Source organism: Malurus melanocephalus, unplaced genomic scaffold (genome assembly GCF_030028575.1).
Source record: "Malurus melanocephalus ecotype Western Australia unplaced genomic scaffold, MMel_1.1 scaffold_355, whole genome shotgun sequence".
Lineage (NCBI taxonomy): Eukaryota > Metazoa > Chordata > Aves > Passeriformes > Maluridae > Malurus > Malurus melanocephalus.
This window is the reverse complement of record NW_026623587.1, coordinates 287,628-311,887: the sequence shown is the minus strand read 5'-3', so window position 1 is coordinate 311,887 and position 24,260 is coordinate 287,628. Positions and strand designations below refer to the sequence as shown.

General features: G+C 47.8%; 1 protein-coding gene across 3 annotated transcripts in view; it reads right to left on the bottom strand.

The window, feature by feature from the left end:
- The window catches only part of LOC130580700 (discoidin domain-containing receptor 2-like), a 56,974-nt gene that overhangs the window by 15,269 nt on the left and 17,445 nt on the right, over window positions 1–24,260 (bottom strand). For all 3 annotated transcript variants that reach the window (XM_057378355.1, XM_057378353.1, XM_057378354.1), the window contains exons 2-8: window positions 14,312–14,448; window positions 10,195–10,297; window positions 8,047–8,275; window positions 6,208–6,355; window positions 5,935–6,040; window positions 4,612–4,798; window positions 585–831 (exon numbers count right to left, since the gene is read on the bottom strand). In XM_057378355.1, the coding sequence (XP_057234338.1) occupies window positions 585–831; window positions 4,612–4,798; window positions 5,935–6,040; window positions 6,208–6,355; window positions 8,047–8,275; window positions 10,195–10,297; window positions 14,312–14,375 (1,084 nt within the window). In that variant the 5' untranslated portion in view covers window positions 14,376–14,448. The remainder of the gene's footprint in view (window positions 1–584; window positions 832–4,611; window positions 4,799–5,934; window positions 6,041–6,207; window positions 6,356–8,046; window positions 8,276–10,194; window positions 10,298–14,311; window positions 14,449–24,260) is intronic.

Here is a 24,260-nt window from a genome sequence, read left to right as displayed (position 1 = left end):
AAAATCAGCCTCATAATCAGCAGGTAACTGGGGAAGTGGAGGGGCAGGTACTGATCCCTTCACTCTGGTGACCAGAAACAGTATTCAAAGACACAGCTGGAGCTGTGTCAGGRGAGGGTCAAAGTTGGATACCAGGAAAAAGCTTTTCATYCAGAGGGTGCTGGCACTGCCCAGGCTCCCCAGGGAATGGTCCCGGCCCCGAGGCTGCCAGAGCTCCAGGAGCGTTTGGACAGCGCTGCCAGGGATGGACAGGGTGGGGCTGTTGGGGGGTCTGGGCAGGGACAGGGGTTGGACTCCAYRATCCTGGTGGGTCCCTTCCAGCTCAGGATATTCTGTRATCTGTCTCAAAATGAACAACTGCTCGACAGMCCAAGTTTTGCTTGCTCTGCTGGTKCTTCTTCACACGTGCATCAGTGTCAGCCTGGAAAGCACCCACTGCAGGCTGGATCCTCCAGCCCTGCGCTGCCCTCCTGGTGCCTGCACCGCTCCTCCCTCCCACTGTGCTGCCCACAGTGCCCCACATGTCCCACACTCCACGCCAGCTCTTCTGCTCCTGTGCTATTCCTGACTGCAGGAACRCCCACCTGACTGGAAGGAGATCTCGCTCATCATCATCCAGGTGTCRGCGAAGTAGAAGCGGCAGAGGATGGCCTTGCCCACGCGCTGCTGGAGGGGGACGGTCACAAACCTGGCGCTGGGGTTTTTGTCATCCAGCACCGTGGCCACCCCCACGGGCTCGGGCTCCCAGTCCGCGATCAGGCGGGGTTTGAACAGGCACTCCACCCTCTGGAAAATCTTCACCCCCTTGGAAAACATGTTGTTACAGTGCACCTGGGGAGGAGAGAACGGATCCATCAAAGAGATTTACTGGCACCTACATCAAGCCCCAAGGATGTTCCATTCATGAAAAGTTTCCATTCCCAGTATCTCCCTGTACRACTTGTTCCAGTGTGCATGAGAACAGCTATGCAAAAACCTACTTTGAAACAGCTCTGAACTCTACCTGCCAAAGCTACAGTGGTCAGATTCTGGCRGGCTCTTCAAAAGGCCATACAAAAATCAATCAAACAAACCTAAAACTAATCTAAAGCCTCACAGATCTGTTCTCCTTCWATATATAATCTAAGAGGGGAGAAACACATCTAAACTCCTGGTGTTAAAAATTGGATATTATTTGAATAGCTTGACATAAGTAGCTGCAATTATTAGGCCATAAACTGAACTTCATCTGAACTACACAGCTCTGTCTTATAAATCTAAGATGGGTTGTAGTGAAACCTGCCACCAATAATCTCATAATTAAAAATAGCAAAGGTGGATTGTAGCAAACTTTGTGGGTAACAATCTGATCATTAATAACAGTTAGAACAGACAAAGCTGCAGCTTAAATATTATTTAAAGATCAATAGCTGGACTGGACAGCCCATAGATCACGGTCTGTGAACTGTAACAACCATTGCAGAACCCACCAAAACCCCCACAGAAACCCACCAGGCCAGTGTGGAAACAATCACCTGGCAACCACTTGGTAACCAAACAGTGAAACAATGAAGAGGAAGGAGAATCCAGACCCTAATACTGCTCTTGGATTCTTCTTGTGTCCTCTTGGCATGAGGGATCCCAGGGGTTTCTTTGTCCGTGATCCCTGTTTTGAGGTACCAGCTCGAACTACCAGACATCACCATTGATCTGTGCCAGTTAGGCTCTCCATTAGAAATGTTTGTGTCCCCCAATTTCTTTAGCACTTAAAAACTTCCAGCACCAGTAGTCTGAGATAATTCCTTCCAAAAAACACAAACCAGTACAAACCCAAGAACATATTCCCCAGCAATACATATGCCATGGTTGCATCTGGAAGCCACCTAAGGATCTGAGTTTTAGGAAAACCATCCCATAAGCCTGCATCCACCAACATCTCCTGGTGGCTCAGCTTCAGGTTGCCTCAGCTGCAATTGCACCTCTGGTTTAGCTGAAGACTCTGGGATTTAACTACAATTGCTGACCCAGTCACACCTCACTGCAACAGAGGCATCCTCTCACATCCTAATGACAGCTCCATGAAATCCATGTTAACACTGAGCAGTTCACAAACACCTCYCAGGCTGACTCCACACCTCCCTGTCTGGGAGAGTCTCTGTTTTACCTTCTAGGAGTTGGGAGCAACTTTCTCCCTCCCTGCTCCTGGGTTGCACCCAGAGCCAAAGGCTGCAGCATGGAAGTGACTTCTCCAACTTCCTGTGATCTCCATCTCCACCAAGCACCTGGCACCTCCACCAGCACCCCAAAGATGCTTTGGGAAAAGGGACAAGCCTTGTGAGCACCCTTTATGCTGYTCCACTGTCAGCCATCGATGTAAACCTTACCCTGCTCCTTTTCAACACCCAACACTGAGTCGTGCCATGCAGACCTGAATCTCAGGACCACAATTCCTCAGTAATGTGGCCACTGATCAGGAACCAGAAGAAATAAGGTGCCCTTAAGGTCCTCAGTATCCCTCAGTCTACTCCATTCTCACAGCCAGAGTGATCCAAACCTCCCCAGCATCTCCAGGAACCATTTCCGAATGCCTGTGGAGTATTTAACACTGTGACAGCAGCTTCCAAACCACCTAGAGCCTTGAACCCTATTAATTGCTTGGCCTCTGYGAAATCCTGCAGTGAAAAGCAGTGAAGCAGTAATGAGGACAACAGGCCTGATGAGCAGTAAAAGACAAAAGGAGGGTATTTGCATATAATTAGGACCAGATGAAGCTTGGACAACCTGATTCAATAAGGAGAAACAGTCATTCATAACAAGGCAGGAAGCCCTGATGCCTGGAATACACAATTTGTGCCGTATTTGGGCAGGAGCTGGATGTGTTTCCAGCTGGTCTGAATACAGAGACACTTTCTATTGCAAACACCTCTTACTAAAGTCTAGTTTTACAATATGCAAGCCTATGCAATGCAGCTTCAATGTTGCTAATATTTATTTGTAAYAATTTCTTGGATACTGGGAAAGCTCAGAGGACTGGGATAAAGGTAACAGGTAAGAGAATGCAAAAATTATCCACAGACCACCTGGCCTGTACAAAAGAAATGGAAAGGTGAAAGAGACAACATTCAATAAACAATGAAGATTAATTCATGCTAATCAGAACAGCTTTTTAATTAAATGCCAGATGAAGTAGCTCTTTTTATGATCTGATAGGTTTGGTTTATCAGGATGGCTGTGTTTACAAGACAGACTTTTGGAAGGCATCTGTCCCCAGTTAGCACAGTGTGGACTCCTGTATTGTATTAATTTGATTAAACATTGTCAACTAGTAAGGCTTACAAACTTTAGAGGCACAAATTCTTCTGTGTTTTTCTATCAGGAATGGAATCCTAAATCAAAATTATTTGCTGCTTTTCTCAACRACCTGAGGGAGACAGCAATAAAATAAACTAAATGGGAAGGAGGGAGGGAGTTTCCTAAAATAATCTCAAGGACTGACTCATGTCAGGGTAGTRAACTCAGGGACAAAATATAAGTGATGCTTTCCACACTGGCCTTTTATCCTGGACACTAATAACTTGGAAYTGGCTTTTAGCATGATCCCAAAGCCTTAATGACCACTGGCTCCCTCTCTCTTGGCTTGAAGGATTATTATCATCACAAGATTCACAAACAAAGAAGAATCGTCCAAAAGCAGGAAATTGGTACCATTCTTTTATGCAATTTGATGGAAAGCCTGCATCCACATCCAGATACTGTACCTCCAAAAGAGTAATCAGCTAGGAAATAAAGGATTGGGTGACAGCTCCAAAAATGACCCCTGGTCTCATCACAAAGTCATTGAGAAGCCCTGCCAACATAGTTTACTGAAGCAAAGATTAAGAGAGTGGTTTAATCGTGGTTTAGAAGCAGAAGATTTTTGAGAAGGCAGGACTCTTATTTTTGCCAGCAAAAGCAGGCAAAGAGCCAACAGTCGCAAGTTAAAAATAGACAAAATAAAACCAGAGTAAGTAACCACCAAAACAATTTACTTAAGGATGTGGTGGGTTCTCCTTCATTTGAAATCTCTACAAGAAAAGCCACCAATCCTTTTTAAAAGATTCTGCTGTTTACTACAGACTCAAAGTTCAGCTCATGCTTTTCCTGTGTGTTTAAATAATTTCCCACAGCACAAGGACAGGCTGAGGCATCCTGAGAAAAGCCTGGTCAAAATGGAAGCATAGCAGCATTCCTTTCAGTAAATCTTACATCCTAAATCCATCTCAGCTGCCTGAACACTACTTCAGGTGTCTGCTTTTTATTCCTTCAAGCCAAATACTGGAAGGAGAATCTGAGCTCTGAAGAAGCAAGTGCTCACCTGCTTCACCTTTCTACACTGGAAAACTTGGGATTATCTCCTGCTCAAATTCTGCTGTCAGGCACTTCCTGTATCCTCCTGCTTTGGGAAGAGGACTCAAGGCCAGCTTGGACAGGGCTTGGAGCAACCTGCTCTAGTGAAGGTGTCCCTGCCTGTGGAAGGAGGTGGAACAAGATGAGCTTYAAGATCCTTTCCAACCCATTCAATGACCCAGAGGGGCAACGTGGAACCCCCCAGACCCAAAGCCTGTCCCCTGGAGTGGGTCCATGCTGAGTTACCTTCATGGAGGTGAAGTTTCGTGGGCGGTCAAACTGGAACTCCATTTCCACAGCGCCCGTGCTGAAGCTCTCGTTCCTCCAGCCGACGTAGTCGTAGCCCGGCCACACGCGGTACTGGTGGCTCTGGGTGAAGTCATCCAGCCCCAGAACACCATCTGTGAGCTGGCCCAGCCCTCCATACAGGTGTCTGGCCAGGGAGAACCAACAGTCAGCACAAGCTCCAGTGGGAAACCACATGGATCTTTCCACTGGTATCAACAAAACATCCCTTGACCCATCCTGGGCAAGAATTCATTCACTGTTCTTATCCAACACCACTTTGATGTTGTTTGGGCTGGGATTTTAACATCGTTCCTAGCTTGGGAAAAGGTAGAAGTTTTTGCACTGGTGTCAAGGACTCACAGCAAAGCTGAGCTGCAAGCAGATCATCTCGAGAGCAAAACCTGACACTACAGAAAATGACACTGTGTTCCCCCAACACAGAGCTGGAACTGCAGCATTTCACCCAGCAGCTGCATGGGAGGAGCACTGCTCATCCTSTGCTGGGGGAACATGTGGGCAAAGTCCTGCAGGCAGGCACAGAAAAGCAGGAAAGGGGGAGGTGTGACTGTGGGCAGCTCCCTGAGCCACAGCCAGGTGTAAGTGGGATCATTTCTGGCATTTCTCCTTGTGCAAGAAAAGAGGATTGTTGGCTCTTTCCAAGGCTGATTGCACCCTTTGCCAGGACCCTGCCTCACTCCTCCTCCTATCCAAGGATGCAGAACCCATTATAGCTTCCCAGCACTGTCCCAGAGGAGAAGATTCCAATCCTGACCTCACAACGGCACAACCCTGACCTCCTCTGCAAGTCCTTGGCTCTGCAACTCTATCCCAGGTGAGCCCTGGAGCACAGRTACATGTGTCTTTGAACTCCAAACCAGGATCAGCAGCTGGAAGAGGCAGATTCCTACTTCCAGGCCAGTCAGGCACATGAACTCGAGGTTAAGTAGCTTCAAAGAGTCCTGGCTTGGCAGGTTGGGATTTGTGACTGTGTCTGTAGCTCCCTGACACATCTCAGCAGATCCAGCTTCCTAAGATAGTGCTGGAAAGCTATAAGAAATACCTACTCATTTTGGCCCAAAAAATCCTTTTTTTTTCAATATCTAAGCCCCACTATATCTGCACAGCTTGAAAGCATCCTATATTAATATATAAAAACATTGTTACCCAGTATGTTGCATAATCCTACAAGCACAAAGAAGTGTTTGGGATACAAGATACCAGTGACAGGGTGAGTAGGAAAGAAGAGAATTTGCAGTGACMGAACAGGACACCTTCTCCCACCTGCGTTCCTGGTAGCCATCATAGGTCGAGTCGTTCAGGTAAACGATGGGGGAGCCAGGGGCTGCTATTGTCCCTCCTTCAGGGATGCTGTAGGATGCCAAACCATCTGAAAGAGAAATCCACACATCTCAGAAACACAGCAGCATCCTGTCCATACAACCCTTATTTATAACAGGGACCAGCAGTAGTTCATGGGCTGAGGGTTCCCTCTGCACACGTGGGGTGCAGGGGAGCCCCAGGCAGGGCTGTTCAGGCACAGGAAAAGGCTCTCACCATGCCAGACACAGCCGTAGAGCTCCACCCTCATGCAGACCGTCATGGGCGCCTTGGTGACGGGGATCAGGCGCACGAAGCGCGCGATGATGGGCGGCCGCAGGTCCTTGAGCACCACGTCGTACGTGTCGGTGTTGCCATCGATCACCTGCAGGAGACAGAGCCTTCCCAGCAACTTCTCCCCGCTGCACTGCTGGGCTGCACACTGGTGCTCCTGTGCCCCCTTGTTTGAGATTTGGGAGCTTTCCCCACTTGGAATCTGCTGCTGCTCCCCTGCTCCTCATGGGGTGCGAGGGGTGCTGCCCTGTCCCCTCCTGCCCACTGCAGAGCCTCCCAGCAGCACTGAGGGAGAGGAAAGAGGCAGCTGGGGGTGAAGGTGTGTGTGGATGCTGCAGAGAGCTCCAGTTATTGGATATAAACCCTTCCTTCAGGTGATCCATGTGCATTCCAACAACAGGCAATAGAGCTTGCCCTCATTGCTGGTTACCTGATGTCCTTTCTGTATGAGCCCACACAATTCCAGAGGTGCTGCAGGGTTTGGTGCTGCACAGAAGGTATTTTGGACTGAAGGGCTCAGCACCACCACAAACACCCCACCCTGCTGCAGTGCAGGGACAGGGCAGCAGCCCTGATTGTCCCCTTCCCCTCAGTGCCACCTTAGTCCTGGGAACACTTCATTGTTTATTTTGATTTCTCCTCCCACCCCACAAACACAGCTTTTGTAGCACACACCAAAATGTGAGGGATGGAAAAGATAATGGTAAGGGCCAAGCAGCTGATCAAAGGTCTGAGTGAGCAAATAATTCATTAACAAGCTAAAAGCTGTTACCAAATAGTGCACTCCAGACCTTGTTGGAACTTCTAGAGCACCCTCAGTGCAAGAAAACATCACTACACCCAGTGCCTTTCTGGTCTGCCTTAGGTCTTCAGACTGCACAAGCCAGCCTGAGGGAGGTGACCAGGTCAGATGAGCTGCAGGGGAGATTCCCAGGGGATTCCTTCCCAGAGGAAGCTTAACAAAGGCTTATGAACACAATCAGAGTTCAGCCAGCCACAAGTTGTGTGCTCAGGTATGGAGACAGCACCAGACAACTTGTGATGAGAGGGGAAGCCTCTGAGTGTTGGGGCTCAGCACATTTCCCACTCTCAAACTCCTTCCTCCTCCTCATCCCTACACCAAACACCGCCATCAGACACCCAGAAACTCCTTAATTCTCTGGCATCCCCTCCTGTTTTAAATCCCAAAGCAGTCATCTGCTTGGCAGCTTCCAATTCAGAAACAAGTGTCTAAGAGAGGGACACTGCTGTGATGTTTGAGACATGCATAGATAGGTAGCGAAGTGCCACTGTTTTCTTTGGAAATTAGAGGACTTGAGGGATCAGGTCAGGGGACACAGAAAAAGAAGAAAGCTTCAGACATCCCCTCAAAAAAAAACCCAACACTTTTGCACCAGCTCCACAGTGTAAGAGCTGAGAATCTGAGAATCCTGCCCATCTTCTAAGAGGAGCAAAGGAGATGATGTACCCTGTGTAGCATCTCCACAATACGGGGCTGCTGCTCCTGGGCACACAGTTACTCAGGGCCAAAAAAACCCCAAATCAGCTGTGTGTGAGACAATCTCAGCACAGTTTCAGTTCTGGCCACTGCTGCTCCCAGCGCTCCCCACACCAGGAACGATGCAGCGCTGCGGGATGACACCCAATGATGCACAGCAAGCACAGAACACGCTGCCCCAGCACGGGCTCAGGATGGAGCACAAAGCATTAAGCAGGATGTGGACAGTGTGCCTTGCACAGTGTGGTTTTTTTTCCAAGCAGATTTAGCTCCCCCAAGCCCACCTTCCTGCCCTGGCGGTCCCTCCAGGAGATCCAGCGCTCCCCGTTGCGGCTGTAGTCGATGCGGTAGGCGCGGGCAAACTCCTTGCCCGTGGCACGGGCGTGCCGGCCCTGGGTGCCCACCAGGGTGATGAAGAACAGCTTGTGCAGGTCGATCTGCAGGAACTGCACGTCTTCAGGCTCCAGCAAACCAGCCGGGCACCAGGCTCCATCACCCTCTTCCCTCTGCAACCTGGGGGGGAAAACCATGTGTTAAAAGGAACACAACATTTTCAAAGGATTAATTGAGGAAACACCTTGGAATGCTGAGGATTCAGAGGAAGGAACCAAACAGGCGATGGCTACCAAATACCTCTGCTCTTTGGGATGATGGTCAACTGAAACTCAATCCTACAGGCAGTTTTGCCCTATACAGAACAGCTCCTTGTTTCCAGATAACTCTCATTAACTACCTGGAGTATTTTTTTTCCCAGACACGTGCTTTCACATTGCTCAGAAACAGCACCTGCTGCTCACCAGGGAGATGCTCACTGTTCCTAAACCCCACATGGTAAAAGCCTGAACTTCTGCTTGACCACCTCCTGTAGCTCTACCAAACACAAAGAGGAACCATCTTAAAAGTACATTTTAGCAAGAAGAGCTCTGCCTGAAATTATTTTCGGTCATTTCAACATATATTTCACATTCTTGCAGTCATCAGAGCTGCTGGTGCAGGACACTGCTGGGAGAGTGGTGGGAAGCTCCCTGCTTCTGGGCTGAACATTGTGAGAGCTGTAGTTGTRAAAAATTTATGTGAGCACTGAAAATGTGGGGGCTTTTTAGCAACATGGATTTCTTAAGATGACAAAAAGCCTCTGAAATGTCCTTGCCTTTCAAACAGCTACCCTGCCTCAAACTGGTGGGATCAGGGAAGGTGGTACCCAGGAGCAGACACTGAAGGCCGAGGCTCAGGCTAGAGGAGATTTTAATCTCTGGCTGGTCAACTGTTTGTGCAAGACTTTGTTACACTGGAACAGCGAGTAAAGAAGCTCTAAAAAAGGCAGGAAGGGTGACAGAAATGACAGGGACTGACATCTGCATGGGACAGCTCTGACCTCTGAGCAGATGAGGTCAACTGGAGGGGCCTTCACACCTTCACCCTGTGGACATCCAGCTGCCMCAGCAAGGAGGGGATGCTAACAGATGGTGAGTGATGCCCAAATGTTTGCAGCACTGGACATAAGCCATGCTCAGAGGACAAATCTCACAGCTTTCAGACCCACAGGCCTGTTCAAACACTATTAAAACACAGCACACAACATCATTGCTCTCAGTCTAAAAAAATTATAGTCAAGCACTAGGACAATTTTATTATTTCAGACTGCCTAAATTTATCCTAAAAATATCATAGTTAGCCTGAAATTCCTACAACAAAGCTGTAAGGAAACTCACATTTGCAACTATTTAGTGAACCATCAGTTAGTAGCTTTGAGATAAAGAAAATGAGAAAAAAAAAAAGCAAAGCAAAGCTTATGATAAAGACTGTAGGCCTCTTTGACAGTGAAGAAAATAATTTAGTTGCTTGCTTAACAATTCCTTAACTCTGCATTTCCCAGGTTTCTGAGAGTGAGCCCAGCCCATTTCCTCAATAGGATGCTGTTGAAAAGTTCATCCTTGTAAAGGATTTCCTATGATTTAGTTTAAAGCGCTCCACAAGAATCCCAGGGGCACCATGCCTGGMTGACCTGCAAGTCACAAATCCTTTGGAGATTTATTCACAGAATGATTGAAGGATGAGGATCAGGAGCAGCCTCTGAGTGTCCAGTCCAGTCCCCTGCCCACAGCAGGGCCAGCTCCAAAGCTGCACCGTGCTCCTCAAGGCCTGCCACAGCCAAGCTCCCAAGCACTGAGACATCACCACCTCTCTGGACCCCTGTCTCACCACCTCATTCTCATGGAGAAGGATCTTTTTCCCCTGATTATTTAACCAGAATTTCCTGTCTTACAGCTGTGGCCGTGACCATTGTCTCCTGGCCCTTCATTGTGCATTAACCAGATTGAATATGGAAGCAGCAAACAAGGTTTTCAGGGTGGGGAATCTTCTTCCTCAACCACATATTGGGTATCTGAGGGGAAAAAAAGAACTGAATTTGTTGTTGGAGGTGAACCCACCGTGCATACTGGGGCCCTGTGGAGTCRTACCACTGGCTGGAAGCAGTGATGTCCTCATCCCGGATGGTCCCCTCGTGCATCCCCAGGGGGTAACGACAGATTGCTGGGAAGGGAAACAAAGCAGGCAAACAGCAAAGATCAGCACTCTTTTTTTTTTTTTTTAAATCACCAGACAAGGTTAATTCAAAGCCTATCAGACCCAGGGAATAAACATGGTATGCTAAAAGAAAGCATGCAAATAAAAAGGATTAAATACCTCATAATTACCATAAACTGAAATTGTAAGTAATGCGATAGACTTACAGTATCATTTAGCAGAGACGAGGCAAGAAGAGAATTTTATAAGGAAACATTTTAAGACCATAAAATCCCAAACCATATCTTTGTTACTGGTTGTGTGGGTCCATTTTACAGTGGCAAATAATTTATTAATATTGATGGGACATAAAAAAGGAAGTTTTGTTAAACATTTTGCTCCTCCTGGAATAAACTGGATGCTTGAGTTGTGTTCAAATGGGAACAATTATTACTTTCAATTATTACCTTGAGCAGCTCAGATGCAAGGGAGAAGTTAAACAACTTCCATTACAAATGATAGGTCATGGAAACATCTGCTCTGTCCTGTCACTKCAGGCTGGAGCTCTGACACACATTKGACCRTGAGCYCCTGTCCATCCATCCAGCCTTATCCCAGTCTGTTCCTGCCTCCAGCCTCAACTGGAGCAAGCATTTCTCCCCAGCATGGGAATACTCTCAAGCTTGGTGCCTCCAGGGAGCACAGACACAGTTGACTCGAGCCAGGGATCCCCCAAGCTCCCCACAGCTCCATACACCAGCACAGTGCAGAGGCAGCTGACAAATCCACGCTGGCCAAGCTCTCTGCCCCGGCAGAAGTTTTTAAACATGTCCTGGAATATGAGAGATGTTTGGGAAAACTCTAAATCATAAAGTATTCACTGTCACCCTGCTGCTGCCACAGGAGCAGTTCTGGCTGCCTCTCCCTCAGACAGGGCATACATTTGGGATTCCCAAAATCTCAGGGCTGGGTTGGAAGGGACCTCAGAGATGATCCACACCCACTCTTGCACCAAACCTGGATAAAGCTCAGCAGGACTTGCACTTCCATGATCCTCATGGGTCSCTTCCMGCTCAGGAGAATATGGGATGCCATGAAATCCATTCACAGGTTCAGCAGTTACAAGGCAAGACAGAGGGATGAAACCCACCTTGCTGTCATCATAACACACAATAAAGCTCCTCAGGCTGAATAATTACCTGACAGATCTAATGTAGAAATATTTGCAAACAAGGGGTGGTGGTTTGCTGGCAGCTGTTAAACACTGAATCAGTGAATGTGTGATGTRCTTTAAGTTCCTAATCACCTTATGAAAGAGATGGGTGGTGAGGAGACGTTTGTTGATGGCACCTGATTATTTAATATTTTTTTTAAAAGGCAAATTGAGGGAATATCTACAAAAYAAAAGTAGAAAACAGCATTATAGGACTCTCTATGTTTGTGGTCAGATGCCAGGAAGATACACAGAGCTCCTTCCTTCCCTTCTCWAAAGGCAGAGAAGGCAACACAGATGATGCAGAAGGGAAGATCCRTAGCCTCATCTTTACAAAAGGGATWACTGAAGTATGACAAAAGTGGTTTATRTTGAACAATTGATATCCTCACTGGCTCTCAAAACACCAGAACCAGGAGGCTTCAAAAGGTCAGGCAGGAGAGTTAAAACCAGAATGTAAATCMTTAAACTATAAAACACTCCAGTGCCACAAGCTCCCACGGATTCAAAAAACCATCTGAACAAACTCACNAGGAGAGTTAAAACCAGAATGTAAATCATTAAACTATAAAACACTCCAGTGCCACAAGCTCCCACGGATTCAAAAAACCATCTGAACAAACTCACAGCCACCACAAGMAAATAAATACCAAAGTACTGGCTCTGGAGGCTGCAATGATCTGACAGCATCCCTGGGGTAGAGTTTTGCTGTGTTCCAGCCCATCCACATATTTTTTCAGAACGAGAGGGATGGGACCCTGCTTTAGCCAGGCCATTGGGTTGGATGGGCCCCTGGCTCTCCCAGAACAGTCATTCATGGGCCTGAGGTTTACCAAGAAGCCTGAATTCATTGGAAGGCAACTGGTGTGTGCCTGGGACCCTGAACAATTGTGCCTGCTGAGAGCCAGCTGGGAGCTCTGTGTGCTGCTCTCACACTGCAGTCMGGTTATCTGGGGAACCAAACCAGCCCCAGAAATCTTCACTCTCACCTGTCCCACCAAGACTGGTACAACCAGATCTGCTGCTGAACTATGGGTAAAGAAATAGATTTTCCCAAGGGGTGGGGTCACCCTCTGAAATAAGAAAGTGCTTTTTGTGCTCCTGCAGTGGGAGGCCTGTCTGGTCACACCTTATTTAAGGGTCACACACACACTGTCTGGCAATGCCAGATGCAGAGCTGCTYGAGAAGGACTCTGGGGGACTGAGTCTTCCTGCAATCCTGAACAAAACCCATTTGTTCACAACCCCAGGGCTGGCAGCAGAACCCAGAGTGTCCTTGGCATCGAGGATGCGCTCTGTGGGTGGCCACAGCTCTCAACACAACGAGCAGCAGGAGGCTCTCACCAAATACTTATACCTTGAGCAAAACCATCCTTGGGCTCTGTTTGGGTGGCACCAGGACTCCTGACCCTTTACTGGGTCCTCTGGGGCTCAGAGAGATGGCCCAGCCCRTYTGTCAGTGAGGTCAAATAACTGCTSCAGGASAAGAGGACTCCACAGGACCCTCCTGCACAGCTCTGAAATCACCCACAAAGCAGCTCAGGAGGTCAGGACAATCCATGGACACCACAGCCAAGGARCACAGGCTGGAATCTGTCTGGGAAGAGCARGGCACAGCCCTGGGCAGAGGCATCRGGGCAGCTGAGGAAACAAAGCTTCCTGAGGATGTCACAGGCTGAACTGAGAAGTGTCAGTGGGTTTTTTTTTTGGTGCAAGAGATTCCTGCAGGAGGGTGGGACCACAGCCCTGTGCTCAGAGCCCACCCGCCTCCCTGGAGTTGGTGTGGAGGAGCTATTCCTGCACCTCTGGGTGCATTAACTTCTGATTACCCATCACCACCAAAAGGAATCAGCACAGGACYGACYCTCCAGCTGCCATCTTCCCTCTTCTCCACAAGGTTTAACCACCAGAACCAGATGGAGTCCCATTCCACGCTGGGTGTGTGGTGGGGTGTGCAGTGCAGGGAATGCTGTGGGACAGGGAGCACAGGAATGCTGCTGAGCTCCCCCACAGCCCTCACCTCACTCCTGGCTGCTTGTAGCACAACCTCAAACCTCTCCAAATATCCACAGGCCAGAGCAGGGTCAGAGCCAGCCACAGAGGGCTCCAAACAAACAGAGCCAGCCCCAGCAGAGCCCAAAGGGTAGCACTGCTGCCTCACCACAGCTTCAGCCAAGCTGGACAAGGATTAAACTCACTTATTTCACAGGCTGTCTCCAGCCCAAAACACCTCATTATGGGAATTTTTGCAGCACGTTGCAGACCATTATCTCATTCATGTCCACCATGGCTGTATCTTGCCAATCCCTGTAGGATGAGAGGTCTTGCCCTCCACAGGGACTCACAGGCTCATATCCCTGTCCCCACCCTATCTCTGTGCTAGGTAAGGTTTTCTACCTTTCCTTCCACACTTCCCTCTCCAGAATACCCCTTGCTGGCTGGAGAGCTGGGCCTGATGCTTTGCTAACTGGTAATTTGTTTGCCACAGCGAGCACAGAATCGCTGAGCCAGTCTGGAGCAAGGTTTGCTGTGCRGGCCACAAAGTCAAAGTGATGAAGGAACATTCAGAGATCAAGACAGGCCTGGGTGGGCAGGGAAAGCAGCACATCYGTGTGCCTGAGCCTTCCTGGGACTGGCAGGAGGGATGTCCCATTCCAGCACAGCTGTCCAGGAACATCTCAGTCCAGATGAGGACATTTGGGAACTATTTTAGTGATTATCCCTACATGCAAACTTTACACTCAACCCCCCCAAGAGGCAAAGAAAAGCTGAGAAGGAGCACACAAAAGGTGGAAGATGATCCTCTCCCAGATTGGTAAGCTCCCTACCAGGGTTGACTTCGGTGCCAGAGGGTTCAGGCAGGGAGGCCAGCAGCAGCATGCAGAAGATCATGGTAGCAACCAGAGGTGTTCACAGGGTCAGACGGGTGTGAGTCCTTCAAAGGCAGCAGCTGCCATCTACATCTCTGAAAGACAAAGCAAAGAGAGAGATGAGCCCTCCAGAGACAGCACTTCCCTGCGTGTCATTGCCTCGTGATGGGCTGGGCAATCTTCCCTGCCTTCAAGAGTGTCTTTGACCTCAGCCCTGCTCGGACCCATCACATCAGAGACTTAGAGAAGAACTTATGATCATTCAACTGTCTGCACCAGCCCTAAAGGTACCAGTGCAATCCATCCTTCAGGTCCTCAGCTGCCATGACTCCTGGGTAGATGGATGAACTCTCTTAACTGCCCTTAAACAATCCCAGTGCAAACTAATTTCTCACTCATCAATTCTTTCCTTTCCTTATTATATTAACAAGTAGTGAAACTGCAGCTACAAYGAACCTGGACAGCCCAAGCAGGCTTTATCCACCTCTATTTTGGCACCAAGCAGGCACCTTGGAACTTGCCACAGAACCTAAAGATAAATGTCTAAAACAGGGTGAAAATAATCTCTCCCTGCATGTCCACATTACTGCCAAAAGTGCGTGTGCACTCACACGTGTGAGCACTCTTCATTTCCTGTTTGGAAAACCAGAAAACAGCAAAGGGCTTAATCACTGGCAATTTCATTGGAAAGCCACAGTAACACCTAAAGGAGCAGGAGGTCAGATCAGCAGTTATGTGAATTCTTTGCATCCACATTCACTACAAAGAGTCTCGGGAGGCTCCCATCCTGGTGGATAATTTTGCAGAAGGCAGGTTAGAGGCTCTGTCTCATAACAGAATGCCAGGAGAAAAAAAACAAAGAGTAAAAAAAAATAATTAAAAAAAACCTAAAAAATAAAAAACATTTATAAATATAAAGTTGSCAGGACAAGAGAGCGTTTGCTCAAGAATCCTGAGTGGGAATAAAAAGGCAACATTGAGTGCTGGGATTTGTCAATAAAGGAGAGACTATAACAGGGCCCATCACTGTGCCAGTGCATGCATGCGTGCAGGAGCATCAGATGCCATTAGCTCAGGGCTTGGTAACAAAAGGCTCTCTTTCTCCACCCAACATCATTAAACTATAGAAAACACAGCCCTGAGTTGCTGTGGGTACCCAAGGAACTGGATAAATTCACAATAGACAGATACACCACAGCTTTTCAAATCCAAAGGTGAAACCTTTGGCTTGGGAAATCCCCCAGCTGCAGATTGCTGGACACTCAGGAGCTAAATCGGGGTTAGAATCACTGGAGCTTGCCCTGTTTTTATTCCCTTTCCTAAGGATATGCTACTGGCCATTGTCCCTGCTGGATTCCATCAGAGAAGATGGCTCTGAGCCTGCAAAACAACTAAGGGCCTTCTTGGGAAGGGAGCCAAACATGCAGGCAGGAGGGGGAGCTCATGCTGGGGGCTGTGCCATGCCCAGCCAGGCAACCAAAAACATCTGAAAATCACCAGGGCCCCTCTCCTGCTGCAGCCACCTCCTGCTCCTCACACAAACACCCTGGCCAGGCTGGGAAAGGGCTCTGATCCCAGGGCATCTCCTGGGGTCAGCCTGCAAAAGCAAAGCACAAGCCCAGATCTCAGCGGGAGGGTCTGGCGACCACAGAAGAGGTCTGAGCCAGGCACTCTCCAGCTYTGTGTGCATCCAAGGTCATCCTTCCCCCTGGAATGGAAGGAGGTGATCACTGATGAAAACACACCAACTCCCCACATCCCATGGCTGACTGCAACTCCTACTGAACAGAGACTTCATGTAGGTAAGCAGAGGGAGATTTTGTAAAGACACTTTTGGGGCAGAGTTTGAAGACAGACTTGGTGGGAGTTTCATGTGGGTGATTTGCTTAAGTGTCCATGGGGCTCCCAAAGCAGGACCTACAAAGGGAGCAGCAGAGAGTTCAGCAGCAGGAGACAGACTCAACATGTCCTGAAAAAGGGATCTGTCATCAACATCAAGGCTTTGACTTGAACCACATTCCTGGAGGAGGTGATGGGAACACAGCAGAGCCAGTTTGGTGATACCTGGGTGCCTTGACCATGACCCAGATCAGCTGCACATTTGATGTGCATATAATATATCATGTCTATAATCATATAATGGGTGAAGTCTGGGACAGATCCTTCCAGTGGGTGCCTGTGCTGGCCCAGCCACTGACCAGAGCTGCAGGTTGCTGAGAAGGTCCTGAAAGGAAAACCACAGCTTGGAGACATGTCCCAGGWGACTTCTGAGCTGGAGGTTTAAAAGCTTCCAACTAGGAGCCCTCAAATGACAGAGGACAGCACCCACAGACAGCACAGCCTCATCATCCCTCCAGAGCCCAGCAAACAGGGTGAGCTTCAGGCACCCAAGAAGACTCAGGCCAGCTCCACTAAAAACAGGGATTTCTCTGTAACTTGTACAGGAATAAGGGAAAGGACGGCTGGAAAGCACTGAAACAGGAATTGTGGCTGGGTTGAGGGTCTAAGCCCCACTGCTGAAACAAGAAAAGAAATGAGAGCAGCCCCAGACACCAGTAAGTGTCTAAATGCCTCAGTTTTCCATTTGATCCAAGAGCCCAGCAAAGCAGGACCAAGAGCAGGGGATCATCCATCCTCTGTCATCAGCACAGCACTCACAGCCTATGGATGGGCTGCAGGCCCTGGTGAGAGGTGTCACCTTGAGACTTAACACAAGGGCTTTCCTTTGACAGAAGAGCAGTTGTGCTCCCATCCTCTGAAAATGACAACAGCCACCAATGTCACAGCATTGAATAAATGCACCACAAACAGCACCATTATCTCATGTCACCAAGCACCATAACTTGAGAGCCTGTTTCCTTCATGTAGTGCTCAGGCTATGTTCTAAATGACATCTATTGTACTGCCACAGAGCCAATCACATAATTTAACCACCTGAATGTGGTGCTAAGAATGAAAAATGTAAGGAAGAATGAAGAAACGAGATGGGGGGGACCAAGGAAGTTACACAGAAATGCCCAAGCACCACRTCAGCTCCTGCCACCAAACCAGCACTGGAGGAAAGGTACAAACTGGGGGCCACAGACAGCTGCAGGTTCCACCATGAGAACCAGGGGCTTCTCAGGACTTGATGGACCTCTGCAGGTCCAAAAAAATAGTGTGGCTTGGAGAAACCATAAGCCAAAACTGGAAGATATGGCCATAGAGGCCAGCCTGGCCTCCAGGACAGGAAAGGAAAGCTCCAGAGCTGATCTAGAGCTCATCTGTCAGCAACTCTGTGCCTAAAAAAAGTTGGCTTTGAATTTAGCCTTTGCCTAAAGGGTGTCCAAGACAAGCAGGATGAATCCTCTCTGGATGTATCTCTAGTGTTGATTGAGGAAAAAGCTGGCCTGGACCAGTCCTGTCATTCCCAGTTTGGTAACGTGAATTCTCACCTTTGTACGGGGCAGAGTGAGCTGTTCCCAGCAGCTCAGGGAGCTCAGCAGCTGTTTCAGGTTCTGCTGGGTTTGTTTGTTCCCCAATGTTTGCTTCCCAGTCTTGGAGCACCAGAGAGCCTGTCCCAGGAGAGGTGCTGCACAGAGGGAGCAAACAATGCCATTTCTAATCTTTTAGTGCTACACAGCAGCTGCTGTTCCAAGCAAGGTCACCAAGAGTGGTTTTCATGCCTTCAGAGGGTGAAACATTCTGAAGGAAGGTGAGCCCCACTCAGGAGCTCCATTGCCAGAAGTCACTGTTTGAAGAATTACTGATGTTGATTTGTGCTGAGTCTTCATCTCAGCCAGGAGTAGATTGGGCTCCCAAATTGCAACTTCCCAGTGCTAGGATACACTGGAATTATTACTAAATACAACACTCTGTACAAACTGCTTGGAAATCATCTTACTGAAGACTTTTTCTGTGTGAAAGGCTCAATACTTTTCTTTCAGCTGCATTAGAGTCCTTTGCTGTATTCATGCCTATCTTCCTACCCTGCCCACACATACACATCGAGTGCCAAAACTCCAGCACAAGCCTGAAACCAGCAAAAACAGGATTAGCAACATCCTCTGAGAGGCAAGAAAGTGTTAAACTCTGTTCCCAGGCCTGACTGGATCAAGTTGCTAATTGCTAACAGCTGGCTGTAGGAGAATAAAATCCTGTTACAATCATTGGGAGAGTGGAAAAAAAAATCTACATGTTGAAAAACTCACCAAGAAATGCAAAAGAGGGCACTTTTCCGCAATAAACCCAGCAGATACCATGCCTGAAGAGCCAGAACATGCTTGCACAGAGAACCAGCTGGCTGTGACCCAGAGCTGTCCCCAGCACAGCAAAAGCTCAGTGAGCACAGGAGGGAGCTATTCTTTAGTGATGTGCATGAGGAAGGTGGGACTTGGAGCTCCTCCAGGCACTGTTCTCCCTCCAGAGATCCATTACGGAGCTCTGGCATGTTTGCAAGCCTCTCTAGATCCCAACTGCAACAAGCATTTGTTTTAATAGGTTCCTTTGCAGATCATTACTGTGGAGTGGGACCAGAGGGTTTGCTGCAGGAATCCCGTTCCAGATGCCCAGAGCTGCGCCAAGAAACTCCACGGTCATGGGCAAGACACAGAGTGAATTGCACACAGAGCTCTGTGCAGGACAGGAGGAGCTACCCTAAATCAAGGCATCCTCAGAAGAGGTGCAGGAACAATCAGGAGGACTGGATGGCATCTTCCAGCATTTCTAAAGGAATTTAAGGAGGAAGCAACAAAGCTAATAATGGGGGCAATAGCTGACCTTTGAAGAAATAAAGAGGCTGGGAAGTGTGATTTCCATTTTTCTGGCTCCAAAACAACGGTAGAGAGCATTTCTGTTTCCCTCAGAGTTAATGTGAGAGACCTCAGCCCCAGCAGTCCTCCCCCCTGGAGCACATGCAGCCCACTCAGCTCCAGCTTGGACCAAACAATTTGGTGAAGAAAATACTCAGCAGAAAGAATTCTGATCACTTTTGAAAATGTTCTGCTTCGTTTACAATTCAAATACTGGCACAAGACTGAAAAAGCAGAGCAGGGCTCTGCCAGAGAACATGGCCACCCACTCCAGAACTGCTGGAGGGTGAAGGATAGACCGAGCCATGCTGCTTGAGCACGAGCCCTATCAAAAGAAGGGAGTTTTCCCTTAGGTGAACTCAGAGCTTGGTCTCTCTATCCCTGGATTCAATCAAGCAGGCAGCAAGGGGAGAGATCTCCATGTGACATGTGGATGGCAGCTGGACAAACCAAGTGCCAACAGTGACACCAAAAATCAACATGCTGGATTAACAGGGGAGCTGGGCAGGGCCAGCAAGATCCTGGCATGAGCTGCAAGGATGTAACAGGAGATTTTGGATTTAGGCACCCAATAGAGGTGCTCAGAAAGAGGGAAAACTCGTTGCAATGTCAGGAACAAGGTAGGGGACATTGTGGTGTCACTATTTCTGCCCAAAGTGATGTCCAGAGCAGCAACAAGGCTGGACAGATAAAAGCACACAGATTTTAGGTGAAAGGGTTGGGTTAACCAAGGTACATGTGAGAAGTCACAGGAACAGGGAAACTGAGACAGGAATAGACTCCAGCATTATCTCTGAGGTGGCATTAGGAGACCAATCATCATCACAATAGACATGAAAGAAGAACTGGTGGGGATTAAAGGACAACATTCAGGAGTGGCACGTGGGGTGGGGACAGGGACACCACAGAGCTGGGTCTGAGGCAGTGACAGAAGAAGGAATCGAGGTCTGGGTGTACCTGGTGGTCACCTTCTGGAGAGGTGGGGGATAGGCCTGTCCTGGCTGAGGAGGGTTTGAGCCTCATTTTCCCTCTTGTAGCCAAAGATCTCATGAGGTTATGAAGAAAGTGACACCTCACTCATGCTAGATTTTGGGAGAAAAACAGCATTCCAGTCACCCACACCACTGGGAGAAGCTTCAGCCCATGGACTCAGACCTGAGGCAGTGCCTCACCTACAGCCCAGAGAGGTGCTGGGGCTTCTGCACGAGGGCTGGAACCAATAAATCCTTCAGTTTTCTCCCACTGCCTATCAGTCAGGCCCACAGGAGTGGAGTGTCCTCAGTTTGTGAAACTGCATAGAGTATCTCTGTCACAAAACCAGACTTGGGGATAAATGAACATGCATTAAATGTAATTTAATCTGTCCAAGTAACAAGGCCAAAATTAGAAACCATTAGAAAGACAAAGTCAAAGACAAGGAAATGTAAATTCACTGCACCACAATAGCAGTTCTTAGCTAAACCAAAACCAAAGCTACCCTTCTCCACCAACCCAGGGCATGGGAATTCTGTGCTCATCTCAGCTGAGGGACCTGGAAGCACTTCCCCTACTCAGGACATGGCCATTCCCCAGGACCCTGAACCCAGGGGCAGAGGAGCCTCCAGCACACCCTGCAAAATACAGGTCTCCTCAGCTTCAGAGGCTGCAGTTGCCAGCTCCAGGCTCCAGTGCCACTGCTTCTGGAGGACAGAAGTAGCAGGGAAACAGAAGATTGTGCACAAACCAGCAGTTCCAAGTACCTCCCTTCTCCCTGTTTGAGCAGCAGTGTCCCTTTCTGTCCCTTTCCAGAGCTTCTTCCCCACTCTGAAAGGCCCCAGAGAGCACCCAGCATGCTGATATTTTCACTGCTCCTTAACACTGGACTCTTTCTCCAGCTTTTTTCTTCTTTTTTTTTTTTTTTAACAATCCTTAAAATATATCAGCTACAAGTCAGCAACAGCCCTCTCAAGACCTGCAATGTTCCACTGCAAAGCCTCACATAGCAACCATCCCCACGACATGTTAACCACAGAGATGACAGATGGGGTATTAAGAGCACTCAATCTAAACCACCTTCCTCCCTCCCCATCCTCAGGGAGCTCCACCATAACCTTTAACTTAACTGTGCTCAAACTCACACTCAGAAGGAGATCAGGTTCCTGAGTCACAGAATTATTTGGGCTGGAGAAGATCCCCAGGGGAGCATCTAATCCCACCTCCTGCTCCAAGCAGGGTTAGCACCAATTTCAGAGCAGCCTGCTCAAGACTCTGTCCAGCTGTGTCTGAATAAAACCCCAAGGATGGAGGCTCCCCCCAGCTCTCTGAACAACCTCTCCCACTGCTCAACTGTCTGAAGAGAGAAAATTTTATCCCTCTTTATGCCAAGGCAGAAACTTGCGTTGTTTCCTCTGACAATCACTGTCAACCCTCCTGCACCTCCTTGATAATCTGCTCTTGGGTAATCCAGAGCCTCCTCTTGTCCTGACTATACGACCCAGGCTCCATCAGCCTGCTCAGAGAAGTCACATTTCAATATTAATTTATTTAATATTTTCTCCCAAGTTTCTCCCTGGTCAGACAGACTTTCCCTCCAGACAGTGGSACAGCTCTAGTCACATTTGCCATGATCCCACAGGCTTTTTCACAGGGAAACTCAGGAATAACTGAGTTTATCCCACACAGATGCCAGAGTGTGGCAGCAGCACTACCCCACAGGCCTCTGCTTACGAAGTGAAGGGATCACATTCCCACTGGTGACTATTTTTGAGAGGTATCAGGTGGCACTTTCTAAATCAGCTCATTCAACATGGTGCTGACCAGCAACAGGGAGACCGAGACTGCCACCCTGGCACAGGGAGAGGGCAGGGACTGGGGACAAGGATCAGAGCCCWCCAAAACTGCTCAGGTGGGTTTTTCTCAGAGCTCACCAGCTCCCAGCAGTGCTGAGACATCCAGAAAAGCATGAAGGACATGCCCAATACCCTTCTGCTCCCAAAGCAAAGCCTCTTCTGCCTCCCAGGAGCAGCAGTGTTTGACCAACAGCAGGGTTGGATCCCTCAGGGCCCAGGTACATTATGTCAATCCAGCTAGTTTTGGCAATCTGTGCAGGCATCTCATCAAACCCACAATCTGAAGGTTTTTTGGACATGATTTGTTTTCCATCAGAGCACAGGGATCGCTGACCATGCTCCTTCTTTAATGGGACAGAGGTTGGTCTCCACTGCCCGCTGGTTACCTGCTCCCTTCTCTATTTCAAAACATTGCTACGACATTTATGTTTTCCCAAACTTCTGGAACTCCTTCRGTCTTCCCAGATTTATTACAAATTGGCAGCCAGGATTCAGAAAGCTGCTTTGCCAATTTGCTTTAAACAAACAGGTTCCAATGTAGCTCGAGTTTCAAAAKACTTTGAAATGTTATCTTGGTTTAACACCCTTCCCTGGTTACCAGTGCAATGGGAAGTATTCTSAGAGCACATCATTCAGCTTCTCCACAAAAATGGGAAAGAGAAAAGTTTCATTTCTCTGCATTGTTATCAGCCACCTGTTGAGTTTAACCTTTCCCAACAATATAATCACCACTRATGAAATTAATTTTGTTATACAGAYATTAAAATATTTYTYAYTTCCCTGTTATATAKATATTACAGTGCTTTTCCAGTTATCAATAACTTTCCTTATCAGCTGCCCACCTTCAAAAACACCAACTTTACAGTAACAGCTACTTATCTATAACTTCTGTCTTGCAAATTGCTCATAGTTGAATCTGTTTAAAAGCTAAAACATCATTACTGGGACTCTTTGCAAAACCAGAAAAGAAGCAAACTGTTACCTAAAACTGCACATAGTGCCCAGCACCAACCTGAGAGCTGCTGAATTTTGCAAGGGTGGAAACCAAACTCCAAGGGACAATTCAGTAAAGAATCAAACCAGAAACATGATTTTAGAATATCTAAATGAGCTGTCCACCTAGTTTCCATCAAACCACCACAGAAATTTTGATACTATTAAAAGCTACATTTTATGAGTTTCGCAATTTCTCTCTATATTTGTAAAAATAAAACTCAGAACACCTGTAGCTGGCACAGAGCCCCTGCCCTTTGCTCGAGAAGCATGATGGGCTCTGCTCTACTCTCACAAAAAAATGTTAATAAAAGTGAAGAGACATGCCCTTCAGCCACAGGGAGATACCAGACTTGAGGAGACTCTTCCAATACCAGAAAGAAGCATAACTTATCATCCCTCACTGCATTCCACAGATTGAAATAACTCCAAATACCAAAATGCAGCGAGTGGGAAGCGCTCCAGCCCTCCCACAGCACCCCAGGAGCCAGAGGGGACAATGCAGGCTGTGACCTCCAYGGGTACCATCTCTCCAGAGGCTGAGCACAACCTCCAGCCAAGGCAGCCCAGCCTGGGTACACACAGCTGTTGCATTTGGCTTGAGCAAACTTTGTTTATGACCAAAGTGGTTTTAAAGTTTAATTTATGAAGTGCCTGGCAGAGATGGGAGCAGTGAGTGGCAAAACTCACAGATCACCTGAAACCACAGTACTGAGCCAGGAGACTCCAGTGAGGATTTCCAGGCAGGTCCAGCCATGTTCCTCTGGTTTACTATTTACTAGTACAGCTCTGAAAGATAAAATTTAACTTCTCATGTACAGAAATGAAGTTGCCATTTAATTAAACATTCCAGCAAAATACCTACCATAACTAGAGACAGCTCAGAGAAGATCTTTGCGCACCACAATGTATTTTAAGTAATCAAAGCAAATGTTCTGCTTATAAACAAAGGAAAAGCCAAGAACATAGAAAAAGCTTGAGCAACATTTCACAGCTCAGACAAGGCAGAAATTCTGATTAAATTTTCTCAAGACAGAAGAAAAAACAGAAGGCCACAGAGATGTAATAAGATTTAGCAATTACACATAAGGCAGGTAGCAGTAGGAAAGTTCTGGTATTTTTTGAGGCAAAGGCAAGAGAAACAGGAGATGAGCGGGGGAAAAAGAAACATGTAAAACAATGGTACCTAAACCAAAAAAAAAAAAAAAAAAAAAAAAAAAAAACCCATTTTCCATGATTTTACATAGAAAAAGAACTGAAAATAAAAAACAACAAATTAAAACAGAGGAAATGAAA